Source organism: Ascaphus truei, unplaced genomic scaffold, assembly GCF_040206685.1.
Source record: "Ascaphus truei isolate aAscTru1 unplaced genomic scaffold, aAscTru1.hap1 HAP1_SCAFFOLD_1311, whole genome shotgun sequence".
Taxonomy (NCBI): domain Eukaryota; kingdom Metazoa; phylum Chordata; class Amphibia; order Anura; family Ascaphidae; genus Ascaphus; species Ascaphus truei.
This window is the reverse complement of record NW_027454187.1, coordinates 2,673-25,353: the sequence shown is the minus strand read 5'-3', so window position 1 is coordinate 25,353 and position 22,681 is coordinate 2,673. Positions and strand designations below refer to the sequence as shown.

Below are 22,681 nucleotides of genomic sequence, written 5' to 3'. Positions count from 1 at the left end.
ATTTATTTTATGGGATATATTCTATTAATGCTATTTATTTATTTTATGGGATATATTCTATTAATGCTATTTATTTATTTTATGGGATATATTCTATTAATGCTATTTATTTATTTTATGGGATATATTCTATTAATGCTATTTGGATAAACGCTGTATAAGTTTAGCATTTTTATATATTACTAACATTTTTCATTATTAAAATTAATTGCTAAATAATATGTTTTTGCTAAAGTTGGATATTAAACATTCCATTCTGCCCCGTATGAGCAGTCAAATGATCCGAAAGACCATATATGGTGATAATTACTGTCACGGGAGACCAGAACTTTTACACCAAAACCACCGGGATCACCAGCACCAGCACCAGACAGAACACAAGTTATTCTGGCAGCCAGCAGACAACACAAAGATGCACAAAACACAATACAATACCAACTGTGGGCCTGGGGAGGAGTCTCTAGCCTCGCTAGGTGCAGGGACCTGGGGAGTAGTCTCTAGCCTCGCTAGGTGCAGGGGCCTGGGGAGCAGTCTCTAGCCTCGCTAGGTGCAGGGGCCTGGGGAGCAGACTCAAGCCTCGCTAGGTGCAGGGGCCTGGGGAGCAGTCTCTAGCCTCGCTAGGTGCAGGGACCTGGGGAGTAGTCTCTAGCCTCGCTAGGTGCAGGGGCCTGGGGAGCAGTCTCTAGCCTCGCTAGGTGCAGGGGCCTGGGGAGCAGACTCAAGCCTCGCTAGGTGCAGGGACCTGGGGAGTAGTCTCTAGCCTCGCTAGGTGCAGGGGCCTGGGGAGGAGACTCTAGCCTCGCTAGGTGCAGAGGCCTGGGGAGGAGTCTCTAGCCTCGCTAGGTGCAGGGGCCTGGGGAGGAGTCTCTAGCCTCGCTAGGTACAGGGGCCTGGGGAGCAGACTCTAGCCTCGCTAGGTGCAGGGGCCTGAGGAGGAGACTCTAGCCTCGCTAGGTGCAGGGGCCTGGGGAGGAGTCTCTAGCCTCGCTAGATGCAGGGGCCTGGGGAGGAGTCTCTAGCCTCGCTAGGTGCAGGGGCCTGGGGAGGAGTCTCTAGCCTCGCTAGGTGCAGGGGCCTGGGGAGGAGACTCTAGCCTCGCTAGGTGCAGGGGCCTGGGGAGGAGACTCTAGCCTCGCTAGGTGCAGGGGCCTGGGGAGGAGTCTCTAGCCTCGCTAGATGCAGGGGCCTGGGGAGGAGTCTCTAGCCTCGCTAGGTGCAGGGGCCTGGGGAGGAGTCTCTAGCCTCGCTAGGTGCAGGGGCCTGGGGAGCAGTCTCTAGCCTCGCTAGGTGCAGGGACCTGGGGAGGAGTCTCTAGCCTCGCTAGGTGCAGGGGCCTGGGGAGGAGACTCTAGCCTCGCTAGGTGCAGGGGCCTGGGGAGCAGTCTCTAGCCTCGCTAGGTGCAGGGACCTGGGGAGTAGTCTCTAGCCTCGCTAGGTGCAAGGGCCTGGGGAGCAGTCTCTAGCCTCGCTAGGTGCAGGGGCCTGGGGAGCAGACTCTAGCCTCGCTAGGTGCAGGGACCTGGGGAGTAGTCTCTAGCCTCGCTAGGTGCAGGGGCCTGGGGAGCAGTCTCTAGCCTCGCTAGGTGCAGGGGCCTGGGGAGCAGACTCTAGCCTCGCTAGGTGCAGGGGCCTGAGGAGGAGACTCTAGCCTCGCTAGGTGCAGGGGCCTGGGGAGGAGTCTCTAGCCTCGCTAGATGCAGGGGCCTGGGGAGGAGTCTCTAGCCTCGCTAGGTGCAGGGGCCTGGGGAGGAGTCTCTAGCCTCGCTAGGTGCAGGGGCCTGGGGAGGAGACTCTAGCCTCGCTAGGTGCAGGGGCCTGGGGAGGAGACTCTAGCCTCGCTAGGTGCAGGGGCCTGGGGAGGAGTCTCTAGCCTCGCTAGATGCAGGGGCCTGGGGAGGAGTCTCTAGCCTCGCTAGGTGCAGGGGCCTGGGGAGGAGTCTCTAGCCTCGCTAGGTGCAGGGGCCTGGGGAGGAGACTCTAGCCTCGCTAGGTGCAGGGGCCTGGGGAGGAGTCTCTAGCCTCGCTAGGTGCAGGGGCCTGGGGAGGAGACTCTAGCCTCGCTAGGTGCAGGGGCCTGGGGAGGAGTCTCTAGCCTCGCTAGGTGCAGGGGCCTGGGGAGGAGTCTCTAGCCTCGCTAGGTGCAGGGGCCTGGGGAGCAGACTCTAGCCTCGCTAGGTGCAGGGGCCTGGGGAGGAGACTCTAGCCTCGCTAGGTGCAGGGGCCTGGGGAGGAGACTCTAGCCTCGCTAGGTGCAGGGGCCTGGGGAGGAGACTCTAGCCTCGCTAGGTGCAGGGGCCTGGGGAGCAGACTCTAGCCTCGCTAGGTGCAGGGGCCTGGGGAGGAGACTCTAGCCTCGCTAGGTGCAGGGGCCTGGGGAGCAGACTCTAGCCTCGCTAGGTGCAGGGGCCTGGGGAGGAGTCTCTAGCCTCGCTAGGTGCAGGGGCCTGGGGAGGAGTCTCTAGCCTCGCTAGGTGCAGGGGCCTGGGGAGGAGACTCTAGCCTCGCTAGGTGCAGGGGCCTGGGGAGGAGACTCTAGCCTCGCTAGGTGCAGGGGCCTGGGGAGGAGACTCTAGCCTCGCTAGGTGCAGGGGCCTGGGGAGCAGACTCTAGCCTCGCTAGGTGCAGGGGCCTGGGGAGGAGACTCTAGCCTCGCTAGGTGCAGGGGCCTGGGGAGCAGACTCTAGCCTCGCTAGGTGCAGGGGCCTGGGGAGGAGTCTCTAGCCTCGCTGGGTGCAGGGCCTGGGGAGCAGACTCTAGCCTTGCTAGGTGCAGGGGCCTGGGGAGCAGACTCTAGCCTCGCTAGGTGCAGGGGCCTGGGGAGGAGACTCTAGCCTCGCTAGGTGCAGGGGCCTGGGGAGGAGACTCTAGCCTCGCTAGGTGCAGGGGCCTGGGGAGGAGACTCTAGCCTCGCTAGGTGCAGGGGCCTGGGGAGGAGACTCTAGCCTCTCTAGGTGCAGGGCCTGGGGAGGAGTCTCTAGCCTCGCTAGGTGCAGGGGCCTGGGGAGGAGTCTCTAGCCTCGCTGAGTGCAGGGGCCTGGGGAGGAGACTCTAGCCTCGCTAGGTGCAGGGGCCTGGGGAGGAGACTCTAGCCTCGCTAGGTGCAGGGGCCTGGGGAGGAGACTCTAGCCTCGCTAGGTGCAGGGGCCTGGGGAGGAGACTCTAGCCTCGCTAGGTGCAGGGGCCTGGGGAGGAGACTCTAGCCTCGCTAGGTGCAGGGGCCTGGGGAGGAGACTCTAGCCTCGCTAGGTGCAGGGGCCTGGGGAGGAGACTCTAGCCTAGCTAGGTGCAGGGGCCTGGGGAGGAGACTCTAGCCTCGCTAGGTGCAGGGGCCTGGGGAGCAGACTCTAGCCTCGCTAGGTGCAGGGGCCTGGGGAGGAGACTCTTTCCTCGCTGGGTGCAGGGGCCTGGGGAGCAGTCTCTAGCCTCGCTAGGTGCAGGGGCCTGGGGAGGAGACTCTAGCCTCGCTAGGTGCAGGGGCCTGGGGAGCAGTCTCTAGCCTCCCTAGGTGCAGGGGCCTGGGGAGCAGTCTCTAGCCTCGCTAGGTACAGGGGCCTGGGGAGGAGACTCTTTCCTCGCTGGGTGCAGGGGCCTGGGGAGGAGTCTCTAGCCTCGCTAGGTGCAGGGGCCTGGGGAGGAGACTCTAGCCTCGCTAGGTGCAGGGGCCTGGGGAGGAGTCTCTAGCCTCGCTAGGTGCAGGGGCCTGGGGAGGAGACTCTAGCCTCGCTAGGTGCAGGGGCCTGGGGAGGAGTCTCTAGCCTCGCTAGGTGCAGGGGCCTGGGGAGGAGTCTCTAGCCTCGCTAGGTGCAGGGGCCTGGGGAGCAGACTCTAGCCTCGCTAGGTGCAGGGGCCTGGGGAGGAGACTCTAGCCTCGCTAGGTGCAGGGGCCTGGGGAGGAGACTCTAGCCTCGCTAGGTGCAGGGGCCTGGGGAGGAGACTCTAGCCTCGCAAGGTGCAGGGGCCTGGGGAGCAGACTCTAGCCTCGCTAGGTGCAGGGGCCTGGGGAGGAGACTCTAGCCTCGCTAGGTGCAGGGGCCTGGGGAGCAGACTCTAGCCTCGCTAGGTGCAGGGGCCTGGGGAGGAGTCTCTAGCCTCGCTAGGTGCAGGGGCCTGGGGAGGAGTCTCTAGCCTCGCTAGGTGCAGGGGCCTGGGGAGGAGACTCTAGCCTCTCTAGGTGCAGGGGCCTGGGGAGGAGACTCTAGCCTCGCTAGGTGCAGGGGCCTGGGGAGGAGACTCTAGCCTCGCTAGGTGCAGGGGCCTGGGGAGGAGACTCTAGCCTCGCTAGGTGCAGGGGCCTGGGGAGCAGACTCTAGCCTCGCTAGGTGCAGGGGCCTGGGGAGCAGACTCTAGCCTCGCTAGGTGCAGGGGCCTGGGGAGGAGACTCTAGCCTCGCTAGGTGCAGGGGCCTGGGGAGCAGACTCTAGCCTCGCTAGGTGCAGGGGCCTGGGGAGGAGTCTCTAGCCTCGCTGGGTGCAGGGCCTGGGGAGCAGACTCTAGCCTCGCTAGGTGCAGGGGCCTGGGGAGCAGACTCTAGCCTCGCTAGGTGCAGGGGCCTGGGGAGGAGACTCTAGCCTCGCTAGGTGCAGGGGCCTGGGGAGGAGACTCTAGCCTCGCTAGGTGCAGGGGCCTGGGGAGGAGACTCTAGCCTCGCTAGGTGCAGGGGCCTGGGGAGGAGACTCTAGCCTCTCTAGGTGCAGGGCCTGGGGAGGAGTCTCTAGCCTCCCTAGGTGCAGGGGCCTGGGGAGGAGTCTCTAGCCTCGCTGAGTGCAGGGGCCTGGGGAGGAGACTCTAGCCTCGCTAGGTGCAGGGGCCTGGGGAGGAGACTCTAGCCTCGCTAGGTGCAGGGGCCTGGGGAGGAGACTCTAGCCTCGCTAGGTGCAGGGGCCTGGGGAGGAGACTCTAGCCTCGCTAGGTGCAAGGGCCTGGGGAGGAGACTCTAGCCTCGCTAGGTGCAGGGGCCTGGGGAGGAGACTCTAGCCTCGCTAGGTGCAGGGGCCTGGGGAGGAGACTCTAGCCTCGCTAGGTGCAGGGGCCTGGGGAGCAGACTCTAGCCTCGCTAGGTGCAGGGGCCTGGGGAGGAGACTCTTTCCTCGCTGGGTGCAGGGGCCTGGGGAGCAGTCTCTAGCCTCGCTAGGTGCAGGGGCCTGGGGAGGAGACTCTAGCCTCGCTAGGTGCAGGGGCCTGGGGAGCAGTCTCTAGCCTCCCTAGGTGCAGGGGCCTGGGGAGCAGTCTCTAGCCTCGCTAGGTACAGGGGCCTGGGGAGGAGACTCTTTCCTCGCTGGGTGCAGGGGCCTGGGGAGCAGTCTCTAGCCTCGCTAGGTGCAGGGGCCTGGGGAGGAGACTCTAGCCTCGCTAGGTGCAGGGGCCTGGGGAGCAGTCTCTAGCCTCGCTAGGTGCAGGGGCCTGGGGAGCAGTCTCTAGCCTCGCTAGGTGCAGGGGCCTGGGGAGGAGACTCTAGCCTCGCTGGGTGCAGGGGCCTGGGGAGGAGACTCTAGCCTCGCTAGGTGCAGGGGCCTGGGGAGTAGTCTCTAGCCTCGCTAGGTGCAGGGGCCTGGGGAGCAGACTCTAGCCTCGCTAGGTGCAGGGGCCTGGGGAGGAGACTTTTTCCTCGCTGGGTGCAGGGGCCTGGGGAGCAGTCTCTAGCCTCTCTAGGTGCAGGGCCTGGGGAGGAGACTCTAGCCTCGCTAGGTGCAGGGGCCTGGGGAGCAGTCTCTAGCCTCGCTAGGTGCAGGGGCCTGGGGAGGAGACTCTAGCCTCGCTGGGTGCAGGGGCCTGGGGAGGAGACTCTAGCCTCGCTAGGTGCAGGGGCCTGGGGAGGAGACTCTAGCCTCGCTGGGTGCAGGGGCCTGGGAAGGAGTCTCTAGCCTCGCTAGGTGCAGGGGCCTGGGGAGCAGTCTCTAGCCTCGCTAGGTGCAGGGGCCTGGGGAGCAGTCTCTAGCCTCGCTGGGTGCAGGGGCCTGGGGAGGAGTCTCTAGCCTCGCTAGGTGCAGGGGCCTGGGGAGTAGTCTCTAGCCTCGCTAGGTGCAGGGGCCTGGGGAGTATTCTCTAGCCTCGCTAGGTGCAGGGTCCTGGGGAGGAGACTCTAGCCTCGCTAGGTGCAGGGGCCTGGGGAGCAGTCTCTAGCCTCTCTAGGTGCAGGGCCTGGGGAGGAGACTCTAGCCTCGCTAGGTGCAGGGGCCTGGGGAGCAGTCTCTAGCCTCGCTGGGTGCAGGGGCCTGGGGAGCAGTCTCTAGCCTCGCTGGGTGCAGGGGCCTGGGGAGCAGTCTCTAGCCTCGCTGGGTGCAGGGGCCTGGGGAGGAGACTCTAGCCTCGCTAGGTGCAGGGGCCTGGGGAGGAGACTCTTTCCTCGCTGGGTGCAGGGGCCTGGGGAGCAGTCTCTAGCCTCGCTAGGTGCAGGGGCCTGGGGAGGAGACTCTAGCCTCGCTAGGTGCAGGGGCCTGGGGAGCAGTCTCTAGCCTCTCTAGGTGCAGGGCCTGGGGAGGAGACTCTAGCCTCGCTAGGTGCAGGGGCCTGGGGAGCAGTCTCTAGCCTCGCTAGGTGCAGGGGCCTGGGGAGGAGACTCTAGCCTCGCTGGGTGCAGGGGCCTGGGGAGCAGACTCTAGCCTCGCTAGGTGCAGGGGCCTGGGGAGTATTCTCTAGCCTCGCTAGGTGCAGGGGCCTGGGGAGGAGACTCTAGCCTCGCTAGGTGCAGGGGCCTGGGGAGCAGTCTCTAGCCTCTCTAGGTGCAGGGCCTGGGGAGGAGACTCTAGCCTCGCTAGGTGCAGGGGCCTGGGGAGCAGTCTCTAGCCTCGCTGGGTGCAGGGGCCTGGGGAGCAGTCTCTAGCCTCGCTGGGTGCAGGGGCCTGGGGAGCAGTCTCTAGCCTCGCTAGGTGCAGGGGCCTGGGGAGCAGTCTCTAGCCTCTCTAGGTGCAGGGGCCTGGGGAGGAGTCTCTAGCCTCGCTGGGTGCAGGGGCCTGGGGAGGAGACTCTAGCCTCGCTAGGTGCAGGGGCCTGGGGAGGAGACTCTAGCCTCGCTAGGTGCAGGGGCCTGGGGAGGAGACTCTAGCCTCGCTAGGTGCAGGGGCCTGGGGAGTAGTCTCTAGCCTCGCTGGGTGCAGGGCCCTGGGGAGGAGACTCTAGCCTCGCTAGGTGCAGGGGCCTGGGGAGGAGACTCTAGCCTCGCTAGGTGCAGGGGCCTGGGGAGGAGACTCTAGCCTCGCTAGGTGCAGGGGCCTGGGGAGGAGACTCTAGCCTCGCTAGGTGCAGGGGCCTGGGGAGGAGACTCTAGCCTCGCTAGGTGCAGGGGCCTGGGAAGGAGACTCTAGCCTCGCTGGGTGCAGGGGCCTGGGGAGGAGACTCTAGCCTCGCTGGGTGCTGGGGCCTGGGGAGTAGACTCTAGCCTCGCTAGGTGCAGGGGCCTGGGGAGGAGACTCTAGCCTCGCTAGGTGCAGGGGCCTGGGGAGGAGACTCTAGCCTCGCTAGGTGCAGGGGCCTGGGGAGGAGACTCTAGCCTCGCTAGGTGCAGGGGCCTGGGGAGGAGACTCTAGCCTCGCTGGGTGCAGGGGCCTGGGGAGGAGACTCTAGCCTCGCTGGGTGCTGGGGCCTGCTTCAAGAAGGCTTGTCCTGTCCGCTTCTCGTCCAGGATATCAGAGGGCTGATCACACAGCAGCCACTCACATGGATCTCCAGCTGGTCACTGTCAAGATCCAAACTCCTTTCCAGAATGTCTCTCAGATGGTCCTCGGAGGGAATCTCCACACTCCTTCCCAGAGAGTCTCTCAGTCTCGGTTAGCCTCTCTTGCTCTCAGATGCTCTCTGAAGGTAGATCTGATTCTCTGATCAGCAGCACCCCTTATATAGCCCTCTGTTGCTATCCTTTACAGGGGGTAGGGTCTTCAGGCCAATCAGAGCACAGATTAAGTTAGTGCCACAAAAGCCAGAGCAGGGGCTCGCTAAGGCACTCAAGACCTCCCACTGGATTGGAGCCTTAGAGTCTGGGCAGTATTGTATTGTCTTTATTTATATAGCGCCAAAAGTGTACTCAGCGCATCACAAAGAACACAGTACGGGGAATTATAATTATACAATAAGTGCAGCAAAATCAGACAATAGGAAAGGAAATCCCTGCCCCGAAGAGCTTACAATGCTCTTACTTCCATATCTGATCAGCAGTCTTTCAGCTCCCCCCTAGCTGTTCTTAATCCTATCATTTCTATAGAAAGCTTCATCTAAGTGGATTGCTGAGTCTTTCTCCATAGAAATGACCGTAACAATGGAATATCTCATTTACTTTCTTGCAGGACTGACACCCAAAGCACATTACAGAACAATGTTGATTCACTAAACACTGGGATTGCATTTACAGGGAATAACGAATACAGGCTCTGAAATACATTCTCACATACATGATGCATTATACATTCTCACATACATGGTGCATTACACATTCTCACATACATGGTGCATTACACATTCTCACATACATGGTGCATTACACATTCTCACATACATGGTGCATTACACATTCTCACATACATGGTGCATTACACATTCTCACATACATGGTGCATTACACATTCTCACATACATGGTGCATTACACATTCTCACATACATGGTGCATTACACATTCTCACATACATGGTGCATTACACATTCTCACATACATGGTGCATTATACATTCTCACATACATGGTGCATTACACATTCTCACATACATGGTGCATTACACATTCTCACATACATGGTGCATTACACATTCTCACATACATGGTGCATTATACATTCTCACATACATGGTGCATTACACATTCTCACATACGTGGTGCATTACACATTCTCACATACGTGGTGCATTACACATTCTCACATACGTGGTGCATTACACATTCTCACATACATGGTGCATTGCACATTCTCACATACGTGGTGCATTACACATTCTCACATACATGGTGCATTACACATTCTCACATACGTGGTGCATTACACATTCTCACATACGTGGTGCATTATACATTCTCACATACATGGTGCATTCTACATTCTCACATACATGGTGCATTACACATTCTCACATACATGGTGCATTACACATTCTCACATACATGTGCATTACACATTCTCACATACATGGTGCATTACACATTCTCACATACATGGTGCATTACACATTCTCACATACATGGTGCATTACACATTCTCACATACGTGGTGCATTACACATTCTCACATACATGGTGCATTATACATTCTCACATACATGGTGCATTCTACATTCTCACATACATGGTGCATTACACATTCTCACATACATGGTGCATTACACATTCTCACATACATGTGCATTACACATTCTCACATACATGGTGCATTACACATTCTCACATACATGGTGCATTACACATTCTCACATACATGGTGCATTACACATTCTCACATACATGGTGCATTACACATTCTCACATACATGGTGCATTACACATTCTCACATACATGGTGCATTACACATTCTCACATACATGGTGCATTACACATTCTCACATACATGGTGCATTATACATTCTCACATTCATGGTGCATTACACATTCTCACATACATGTGCATTACACATTCTCACATACATGGTGCATTATACATTCTCACATACATGGTGCATTACACATTCTCACATACATGGTGCAATACACATTCTCACATACATGGTGCATTACACATTCTCACATACATGGTGCATTACACATTCTCACATACATGGTGCATTACACATTCTCACATACATGGTGCATTACACATTCTCACATACATGGTGCATTACACATTCTCACATACATGGTGCATTATACATTCTCACATTCATGGTGCATTACACATTCTCACATACATGTGCATTACACATTCTCACATACATGGTGCATTATACATTCTCACATACATGGTGCATTACACATTCTCACATACATGGTGCAATACACATTCTCACATACATGGTGCATTACACATTCTCACATACATGGTGCATTACACATTCTCACATACATGGTGCATTACACATTCTCACATACATGGTGCATTACACATTCTCACATACATGGTGCATTATACATTCTCACATTCATGGTGCATTACACATTCTCACATTCATGTGCATTACACATTCTCACATACATGGTGCATTATACATTCTCACATACATGGTGCATTACACATTCTCACATACATGGTGCAATACACATTCTCACATACATGGTGCATTACACATTCTCACATACATGGTGCATTACACATTCTCACATACATGGTGCATTACACATTCTCACATACATGGTGCATTACACATTCTCACATACATGGTGCATTACACATTCTCACATACATGGTGCATTACACATTCTCACATACATGGTGCATTACACATTCTCACATACATGATGCATTACACATTCTCACATACATGGTGCATTACACATTCTCACATACATGGTGCATTACACATTCTCACATACATGGTGCATTACACATTCTCACATACATGATGCATTACACATTCTCACATACATGGTGCATTACACATTCTCACATACATGTGCATTACACATTCTCACATACATGGTGCATTACACATTCTCACATACATGGTGCATTACACATTCTCACATACATGGTGCATTACACATTCTCACATACATGGTGCATTACACATTCTCACATACATGTGCATTACACATTCTCACATACATGTGCATTACACATTCTCACATACATGTGCATTACACATTCTCACATACATGGTGCATTACACATTCTCACATACATGGTGCATTACACATTCTCACATACATGGTGCATTACACATTCTCACATACATGTGCATTACACATTCTCACATACATGGTGCATTACACATTCTCACATTCATGTGCATTACACATTCTCACATACATGGTGCATTACACATTCTCACATACATGGTGCATTACACATTCTCACATACATGGTGCATTACACATTCTCACATACATGGTGCATTACACATTCTCACATACATGTGCATTACACATTCTCACATACATGGTGCATTACACATTCTCACATACATGGTGCATTATATATTCTCACATACATGGTGCATTACACATTCTCACATACATGGTGCATTATATATTCTCACATACATGGTGCATTACCCATTCTCACATACATGGTGCATTATACATTCTCACATACATGTGCATTACACATTCTCACATACATGGTGCATTACACATTCTCACATACATGGTGCATTATACATTCTCACATACATGTGCATTACACATTCTCACATACATGGTGCATTACACATTCTCACATACATGGTGCATTACACATTCTCACATACATGGTGCATTACACATTCTCACATACATGGTGCATTACACATTCTCACATACATGGTGCATTACACATTCTCACATACATGGTGCATTACACATTCTCACATACATGGTGCATTACACATTCTCACATACATGGTGCATTATACATTCTCACATACGTGGTGCATTACACATTCTCACATACATGGTGCATTACACATTCTCACATACATGGTGCATTACACATTCTCACATACGTGGTGCATTACACATTCTCACATACATGGTGCATTACACATTCTCACATACGTGGTGCATTACACATTCTCACATACATGGTGCATTACACATTCTCACATACATGGTGCATTACACATTCTCACATACGTGGTGCATTACACATTCTCACATACATGGTGCATTATACATTCTCACATACATGGTGCATTCTACATTCTCACATACATGGTGCATTACACATTCTCACATACATGGTGCATTACACATTCTCACATACATGTGCATTACACATTCTCACATACATGGTGCATTACACATTCTCACATACATGGTGCATTACACATTCTCACATACATGGTGCATTACACATTCTCACATACGTGGTGCATTACACATTCTCACATACATGGTGCATTATACATTCTCACATACATGGTGCATTCTACATTCTCACATACATGGTGCATTACACATTCTCACATACATGGTGCATTACACATTCTCACATACATGTGCATTACACATTCTCACATACATGGTGCATTACACATTCTCACATACATGGTGCATTACACATTCTCACATACATGGTGCATTACACATTCTCACATACATGGTGCATTACACATTCTCACATACATGGTGCATTACACATTCTCACATACATGGTGCATTACACATTCTCACATACATGGTGCATTATACATTCTCACATTCATGGTGCATTACACATTCTCACATACATGTGCATTACACATTCTCACATACATGGTGCATTATACATTCTCACATACATGGTGCATTACACATTCTCACATACATGGTGCAATACACATTCTCACATACATGGTGCATTACACATTCTCACATACATGGTGCATTACACATTCTCACATACATGGTGCATTACACATTCTCACATACATGGTGCATTACACATTCTCACATACATGGTGCATTATACATTCTCACATTCATGGTGCATTACACATTCTCACATACATGTGCATTACACATTCTCACATACATGGTGCATTATACATTCTCACATACATGGTGCATTACACATTCTCACATACATGGTGCAATACACATTCTCACATACATGGTGCATTACACATTCTCACATACATGGTGCATTACACATTCTCACATACATGGTGCATTACACATTCTCACATACATGGTGCATTACACATTCTCACATACATGGTGCATTACACATTCTCACATACATGATGCATTACACATTCTCACATACATGATGCATTACACATTCTCACATACATGGTGCATTACACATTCTCACATACATGGTGCATTACACATTCTCACATACATGGTGCATTACACATTCTCACATACATGGTGCATTACACATTCTCACATACATGGTGCATTACACATTCTCACATACATGGTGCATTACACATTCTCACATACATGTGCATTACACATTCTCACATACATGGTGCATTACACATTCTCACATACATGGTGCATTACACATTCTCACATACATGGTGCATTACACATTCTCACATACATGGTGCATTACACATTCTCACATACATGGTGCATTATACATTCTCACATACATGGTGCATTACACATTCTCACATACATGGTGCATTACACATTCTCACATACATGGTGCATTACACATTCTCACATACATGGTGCATTACACATTCTCACATACATGGTACATTACACATTCTCACATACATGGTGCATTACACATTCTCACACACATGTGCATTACACATTCTCACACACATGGTGCATTACACATTCTCACATACATGGTGCATTATACATTCTCACACACATGGTGCATTACACATTCTCACATACATGGTGCATTATACATTCTCACATACATGGTGCATTATATATTCTCACATACATGGTGCATTATACATTCTCACATACATGGTGCATTATATATTCTCACATACATGGTGCATTACACATTCTCACATACATGGTGCATTACACATTCTCACATACATGGTGCATTACACATTCTCACATACATGATACATTTACACATTCTCACATACATGTGCATTATACATTCTCACATACATGGTGCATTACACATTCTCACATACATGGTACATTACACATTCTCACATACATGGTGCATTACACATTCTCACATACATGGTGCATTATACATTCTCACATACATGGTGCATTACACATTCTCACATACATGGTGCATTACACATTCTCACATACATGGTGCATTACACATTCTCACATACATGGTGCATTACACATTCTCACATACATGGTACATTACACATTCTCACATACATGGTGCATTACACATTCTCACATACATGTGCATTACGCATTCTCACACACATGGTGCATTACACATTCTCACATACATGGTGCATTATACATTCTCACATACATGGTGCATTCTACATTCTCACATACATGGTGCATTATATATTCTCACATACATGGTGCATTATACATTCTCACATACATGTTGCATTACACATTCTCACATACATGGTGCATTACACATTCTCACATACATGTGCATTACACATTCTCACACACATGGTGCATTACACATTCTCACATACATGGTGCATTATACATTCTCACATACATGGTGCATTACACATTCTCACATACATGGTGCATTACACATTCTCACATACATGGTGCATTATACATTCTCACATACATGTTGCATTACACATTCTCACATACATGGTGCATTACACATTCTCACATACATGTGCATTACACATTCTCACATACATGGTGCATTACACATTCTCACATACATGTGCATTACACATTCTCACATACATGGTGCATTACACATTCTCACATACATGTGCATTACACATTCTCACATACATGGTGCATTACACATTCTCACATACATGGTGCATTACACATTCTCACATACATGGTGCATTACACATTCTCACATACATGTGCATTACACATTCTCACATACATGGTGCATTACACATTCTCACATACATGGTGCATGATACATTCTCACATACATGTGCATTACACATTCTCACATACATGGTGCATTACACATTCTCACATACATGGTGCATTACACATTCTCACATACATGTGCATTACACATTCTCACATACATGGTGCATTACACATTCTCACATACATGGTGCATTATACATTCTCACATACATGGTGCATTACACATTCTCACATACATGGTGCATTACACATTCTCACATACATGGTGCATTACACATTCTCACATACATGGTACATTACACATTCTCACATACATGGTGCATTACACATTCTCACATACATGTGCATTACACATTCTCACACACATGGTGCATTACACATTCTCACATACATGGTGCATTATACATTCTCACATACATGGTGCATTCTACATTCTCACATACATGGTGCATTATATATTCTCACATACATGGTGCATTACACATTCTCACATACATGTTGCATTACACATTCTCACATACATGGTGCATTACACATTCTCACATACATGTGCATTACACATTCTCACATACATGGTGCATTACACATTCTCACATACATGGTGCATTACACTTTCTTACATACATGGTGCATTACACATTCTCACATACATGTGCATTACACATTCTCACACACATGGTGCATTACACATTCTCACATACATGGTGCATTATACATTCTCACATACATGGTGCATTATACATTCTCACATACATGGTGCATTACACATTCTCACATACATGGTGCATTATACATTCTCACATACATGTTGCATTACACATTCTCACATACATGGTGCATTACACATTCTCACATACATGGTGCATTACACATTCTCACATACATGTGCATTACACATTCTCACATACATGGTGCATTACACATTCTCACATACATGTGCATTACACATTCTCACATACATGGTGCATTACACATTCTCACATACATGGTGCATTAGACATTCTCACATACATGGTGCATTATACATTCTCACATACATGGTGCATTACACATTCTCACATACATGGTGCATTACACATTCTCACATACATGGTGCATTACACATTCTCACATACATGGTGCATTACACATTCTCACATACATGTGCATTACACATTCTCACATACATGTGCATTACACATTCTCACATACATGGTGCATTACACATTCTCACATACATGGTGCATTACACATTCTCACATACATGGTGTATTATACATTCTCTGTTCCTCCCCAGATATTAAATACATTTGGCTGAAATAAGCCTTACATAGATGGCCAAGTTACACAGATTTAGGGGCAGCTAGCTGGGCTGCACCCCAGTTTTGTGATGCCAGCTCCCCCTACCGTCGCAATGACATTTGTATGTGAGCTCGCCCACACCCTCCTTCCCCCCCCCCTCACCTTTCCATGGTCCTGAAAAGCCATGCCGGCTCCTTGTTGAACGGCATCTCCATCCCGTGGAATCTGGCCAACTTCACCGCGATCTCCCTGGAGATATCAGGGTCACTAAGCTCAGAGGTCACCAGCCGTCGGCTCTGGGGAAAGGGCAGAGGTTAGGGAGTAAGAGGTCAGGGGGGCAGAGGCCAGGGGGGCAGAGGCCAGAGAGTCAGAGGGAATAGGCAAAATCGTATAAAAGGGTTCGATGGTATGGCAGGTGGGGCAGAGGTCACAGGTGGGGCAGAGGTCACAGGTGGGGCAGAGGTCACAGGTTGGGCAGAGGTCACAGGTGGGGCAGAGGTCACAGGTGGGGCAGAGGTCACAGATCCTTCTGATATTATCCCTCTCCTTCCTCCAACTAAAGAACGTAAACTTCACTGCGTCACAAGTATCAATATCCACGTTACCCCACCCCACAACACAACCCTTCATTGTCCCCACTACCCTGCCTAACCCCCCACATCACTCATATCCTCACCCACTACACCACCTGTATTACTTCCCCCACTAATGTATATCCAACCAATCTCTTCCCCACTATACCACCCTCATTATCTCAACCGCTATACCAAACCACACCAATCTCTGCCCCACTATACCACCCTCATTATCTCAACCACTATACCAAACCACACCAATCTCTTCCCCGCTATACCAAACCACACCAATCTCTTCCCCGCTATACCAAACCACACCAATCTCTTCCCCGCTATACCACCCTCATTATATCAACCGCTATACCAAACCACACCAATCTCTTCCCCGCTATACCAAACCACACCAATCTCTTCCCCGCTATACTACCTTCATTATCTCAACCACTATACCCAACCACACCGATCTCTTCCCCGCTATACCCAACCACACCAATCTCTTCCCCACTATACCCAACCACACCAATCTCTTCCCCACTGTACCACCCTCATTATCTCAACCACTATACCCAACCACACCAATCTCTTCCCCACTATACCACCCTCATTATCTCAACCACTATACCAAACCACACCAATCTCTTCCCCGCTATACCAAACCACACCAATCTCTTCCCCACTATACCACCTTCATTATCTCAACTGCTATACCCAATCACACCAATCTCTTCCCCGCTATACCACCTTCATTATCTCAACCACTATACCCAATCACACCAATCTCTTCCCCGCTATACCACCTTCATTATCTCAACTGCTATATCCAATCACACCAATCTCTTCCCCGCTATACCAACCACATTATCTCAACCGCTATACCAACCACTACAATCTCTTCCCCGCTATACCACCTTCATTATCTCAACTGCTATACCCAATCACACCAATCTCTTCCCCGCTATACCACCTTCATTATCTCAACCACTATACCCAATCACACCAATCTCTTCCCCGCTACACCAACCACAGTATCTCAACCGCTACACCCAAGCACCCCAATCTCTTCCCCATTATACTTATCCGTCTCCTCTCACCGGTATATACTCCTCCAGGCGACCCTGTGGAAACACGCCATACAGATGTGGGCCGAGGGAGCGCTCAGCGAGGATGGCAAACATCACACTCTCCTGGACCAGCGAGTCCACATCCTGTGAGACACAACACAACTAATACACAAAACAACAGCACACACACGCAAGCCACAGCTAAACCACACAACAACACATTACCTGCAGAATGGCTCCATACACGCGTAGTAACACCTGCCGCGGCTCCGAACCCAACGAGCGCACCGCGGGCGAGAGACTGCACTTATACAGGAGATTACTGAGACCGCCACTGAGAGAGAGAGAGAGAGCGCATCATTACACAGAGGTACTGCACTTATACAGGAGATTACTGAGACCGCCACTGAGAGAGAGAGAGAGAGAGAGAGAGAGAGAGAGCGTCATTACACAGAGGGACTGCACTTATACAGGAGATTACTGAGACCGCCACTGAGAGAGAGAGAGAGAGCGCATCATTACACAGAGGGACTGCACTTATACAGGAGATTACTGAGACCGCCACTGAGAGAGAGAGAGAGAGAGAGGAGAGAGAGAGAGAGAGAGAGAGCGTCATTACACAGAGGGACTGCACTTATACAGGAGATTACTGAGACCGCCACTGAGAGAGAGAGAGAGAGAGAGAGAGAGAGAGAGAGCGCGTCATTACACAGAGAGACTGCACTTATACAGGAGATTACTGAGACCGCCACTGAGAGAGAGAGAGAGAGAGAGAGAGAGAGAGAGAGAGCGCGCGCGTCATTACACAGAGGGACTGCATTTATACAGGAGATTACTGAGACCGCCACTGAGAGAGAGAGAGAGAGAGAGAGCGCGCGTCATTACACAGAGGGACTGCATTTATACAGGAGATTACTGAGACCGCCACTGAGAGAGAGAGAGAGAGAGAGAGAGAGCGCGCGCGTCATTACACAGGGACTGCACTTATACAGGAGATTACTGAGACCGCCACTGAGAGAGAGAGAGAGCGCGCGCGTCATTACACAGAGGGACTGCATTTATACAGGAGATTACTGAGACCGCCACTGAGAGAGAGAGAGAGAGAGCGCGTCATTACACAGAGGACTGCATTTATACAGGAGATTACTGAGACCGCCACAGAGAGAGAGAGAGAGAGAGAGAGAGAGAGAGAGAGAGAGAGAGAGAGAGAGAGAGAGAGAGAGAGAGAGAGAGAGAGAGAGAGAGAGAGAGAGAGCGCGCGCGTCATTACACAGAGGGACTGCATTTATACAGGAGATTACTGAGACCGCCACTGAGAGAGAGAGCGTGCGCGTCATTACACAGAGGGACTGCACTTATACAGGAGATTACTGAGACCGCCACTGAGAGAGAGAGAGAGAGAGAGAGAGAGAGAGAGAGAGAGAGAGAGAGAGAGAGAGAGAGAGAGCGCGCGCGTCATTACACAGAGGGACTGCATTTATACAGGAGATTACTGAGACCGCCACTGAGAGAGAGAGAGAGAGAGAGAGCGTGCGCGTCATTACACAGAGGGACTGCATTTATACAGGAGATTACTGAGACCGCCACAGAGAGAGAGAGAGAGAGAGAGAGAGAGAGAGAGAGAGAGAGAGAGAGAGAGAGAGAGCGCGCGCGTCATTACACAGAGGGACTGCATTTATACAGGAGATTACTGAGACCGCCACTGAGAGAGAGAGAGAGAGAGAGAGCGTGCGCGTCATTACACAGAGGGACTGCATTTATACAGGAGATTACTGAGACCGCCACTGAGAGAGAGAGAGAGCGAGAGAGAGAGAGAGAGAGAGAGAGAGAGAGAGCGCGCGTCATTACACAGAGGGACTGCATTTTTACAGGAGATTACTGAGACCGCCACTGAGAGAGAGAGAGAGCGAGAGAGAGAGCGCGCTCGTCATTACACAGAGGGACTGCACTTATACAGGAGATTACTGAGACCGCCACTGAGAGAGAGCGTCATTACACAAAGAGAGACTGCACTTATACAGGAGATTACTGAGACCGTGAGAGAGTGTCATTACACAGAGAGACTGCACTTATACAGGAGATTACTGAGACCGTGAGAGAGAGCGTCATTACACAGAGAGACTGCACTTATACAGGAGATTACTGAGACGTGAGAGAGAGCGTCATTACACAAAGAGACTGCACTTATACAGGAGATTACTGAGACCGTGAGAGAGAGCGTCATTACACAGAGGGACAGCACTTATACAGGAGATTACTGAGACCGTGAGAGAGAGTGTCATTACACAGAGGGACAGCACTTATAAAGGAGATTACTGAGACCGTGAGAGAGAGTGTCATTACACAGAGGGACTGCACTTATACAGGAGATTACTGAGACCGTGAGAGAGAGCGTCATTACACAGAGAGATTGCACTTATACAGGAGATTACTGAGACCGTGAGAGAGAGCGTCATTACACAGAGGGACTGCACTTATACAGGAGATTACTGAGACCGTGAGAGAGCGCGTCATTACACAGAGGGACAGCACTTATACAGGAGATTACTGAGACCGTGAGAGAGAGCGTCATTACACAGAGAGACTGCACTTATACAGGAGATTACTGAGACCGTGAGAGAGCGCGTCATTACACAGAGGGACTGCACTTATACAGGAGATTACTGAGACCGTGAGAGAGAGCGTCATTACACAGAGGGACAGCACTTATACAGGAGATTACTGAGACCGTGAGAGAGAGTGTCATTACACAGAGGGACAGCACTTATACAGGAGATTACTGAGACCGTGAGAGAGCGTCATTACACAGAGGGACAGCACTTATACAGGAGATTACTGAGACCGCCACTGAGAGAGAGAGAGAGAGAGAGAGAGAGAGAGCGCTGCGCGTCATTACACAGAGGGACTGCATTTATACAGGAGATTACTGAGACCGCCACTGAGAGAGAGAGAGAGAGAGAGAGAGAGCGTGCGCGTCATTACACAGAGGGACTGCATTTATACAGGAGATTACTGAGACCGCCACTGAGAGAGAGAGAGAGCGAGAGAGAGAGAGAGAGAGAGAGAGAGGAGAGAGAGAGAGAGAGCGCGCGTCATTACACAGAGGGACTGCATTTTTACAGGAGATTACTGAGACCGCCACTGAGAGAGAGAGCGAGAGAGAGAGCGCGCGCGTCATTACACAGAGGGACTGCACTTATACAGGAGATTACTGAGACCGCCACTGAGAGAGAGCGTCATTACACAAAGAGAGACTGCACTTATACAGGAGATTACTGAGACCGTGAGAGAGAGCGTCATTACACAGAGGGACTGCACTTATACAGGAGATTACTGAGACCGTGAGAGAGAGCGGTCATTACACAGAGGGACTGCACTTATACAGGAGATTACTGAGACCGTGAGAGAGAGCGTCATTACACAGAGGGACTGCACTTATACAGGAGATTACTGAGACCGTGAGAGAGAGCGTCATTACACAGAGGGACTGCACTTATACAGGAGATTACTGAGACCGTGAGAGAGAGCGTCATTACACAGAGGGACAGCACTTATACAGGAGATTACTGAGACCGTGAGAGAGCGCGTCATTACACAGAGAGACTGCACTTATACAGGAGATTACTGAGACCGTGAGAGAGCGTCATTACACAGAGGGACTGCACTTATACAGGAGATTACTGAGACCGTGAGAGAGAGCGTCATTACACAGAGGGACTGCACTTATACAGGAGATTACTGAGACCGTGAGAGAGAGCGTCATTACACAGAGAGACTGCACTTATACAGGAGATTACTGAGACCGTGAGAGAGCGGTCATACACAGAGAGACTGCACTTATAAAGGAGATTACTGAGACCGTGAGAGAGCGTCATTACACAGAGGGACAGCACTTATACAGGAGATTACTGAGACCGTGAGAGAGAGCGTCATTACACAAAGAGAGACTGCACTTATACAGGAGATTACTGAGACCGTGAGAGAGCGCGTCATTACAGAGAGACTGCACTTATACAGGAGATTACTGAGACCGTGAGAGAGAGTGTCATTACACAGAGGGACTGCACTTATAAAGGAGATTACTGAGACCGTGAGAGAGAGCGTCATTACACAGAGAGACTGCACTTATACAGGAGATTACTGAGACCGTGAGAGAGCCGTCATTACACAGAGGGACTGCACTTATACAGGAGATTACCTGAGACCGTGAGAGAGCGTCATTACACAGAGGGACTGCACTTATACAGGAGATTACTGAGACCGTGAGAGAGAGCGTCATTACACAGAGGGACTGCACTTATACAGGAGATTACTGAGACCCGTGAGAGAGAGCGTCATTACACAGAGAGACTGCACTTATACAGGAGATTACTGAGACCGTGAGAGAGAGCGTCATTACACAGAGGGACTGCACTTATACAGGAGATTACTGAGACCGTGAGAGAGAGCGTCATTACACAGAGGGACTGCACTTGTACAGGAGATTACTGAGACCGTGAGAGAGTGTCATTACACAGAGGGACTGCACTTATACAGGAGATTACTGAGACCGTGAGAGAGAGCGTCATTACACAGAGAGACTGCACTTATACAGGAGATTACTGAGACCGTGAGAGAGAGAGCGTCATTACACAGAGGGGACAGCACTTATACAGGAGATTACTGAGACCGTGAGAGAGAGAGCGTCATTACACAGAGGGACTGCACTTATACAGGAGATTACTGAGACCGTGAGAGAGAGCGTCATTACACAGAGGGACTGCACTTATACAGGAGATTACTGAGACCGTGAGAGAGCGCGTCATTACACAGAGGGACTGCACTTATACAGGAGATTACTGAGACCGTGAGAGAGAGCGTCATTACACAGAGAGACTGCACTTATACAGGAGATTACTGAGACCGTGAGAGAGAGCGTCATTACACAGAGGACAGCACTTATACAGGAGATTACTGAGACCGTGAGAGAGAGCGTCATTACACAGAGAGACTGCACTTATACAGGAGATTACTGAGACCGTGAGGAGAGAGCGTCATTACACAGAGAGACTGCACTTATACAGGAGATTACTGAGACCGTGAGAGAGAGCGTCATTACACAGAGGGACTGCACTTATACAGGAGATTACTGAGACCGTGAGAGAGCGTCATTACACAGAGAGACTGCACTTATACAGGAGATTACTGAGACCGTGAGAA

The 22,681-nt window shown here is 50.7% G+C and overlaps 1 protein-coding gene across 1 annotated transcript in view; it reads right to left on the bottom strand.

The window, feature by feature from the left end:
* Positions 1 to 17,816, bottom strand: part of LOC142475660 (choline/ethanolamine kinase-like) — a gene marked incomplete at both ends in the record, with an annotated part of 84,932 nt that extends 67,116 nt beyond the window's left edge. Inside the window, 3 exons of the mRNA XM_075581432.1 lie at positions 16,009 to 16,142; positions 17,513 to 17,626; positions 17,708 to 17,816. Of these exons, the coding sequence (XP_075437547.1) occupies positions 16,009 to 16,142; positions 17,513 to 17,626; positions 17,708 to 17,816 (357 nt within the window). The remainder of the gene's footprint in view (positions 1 to 16,008; positions 16,143 to 17,512; positions 17,627 to 17,707) is intronic.
* Between the last annotated feature and the right edge of the window lie 4,865 nt (positions 17,817 to 22,681).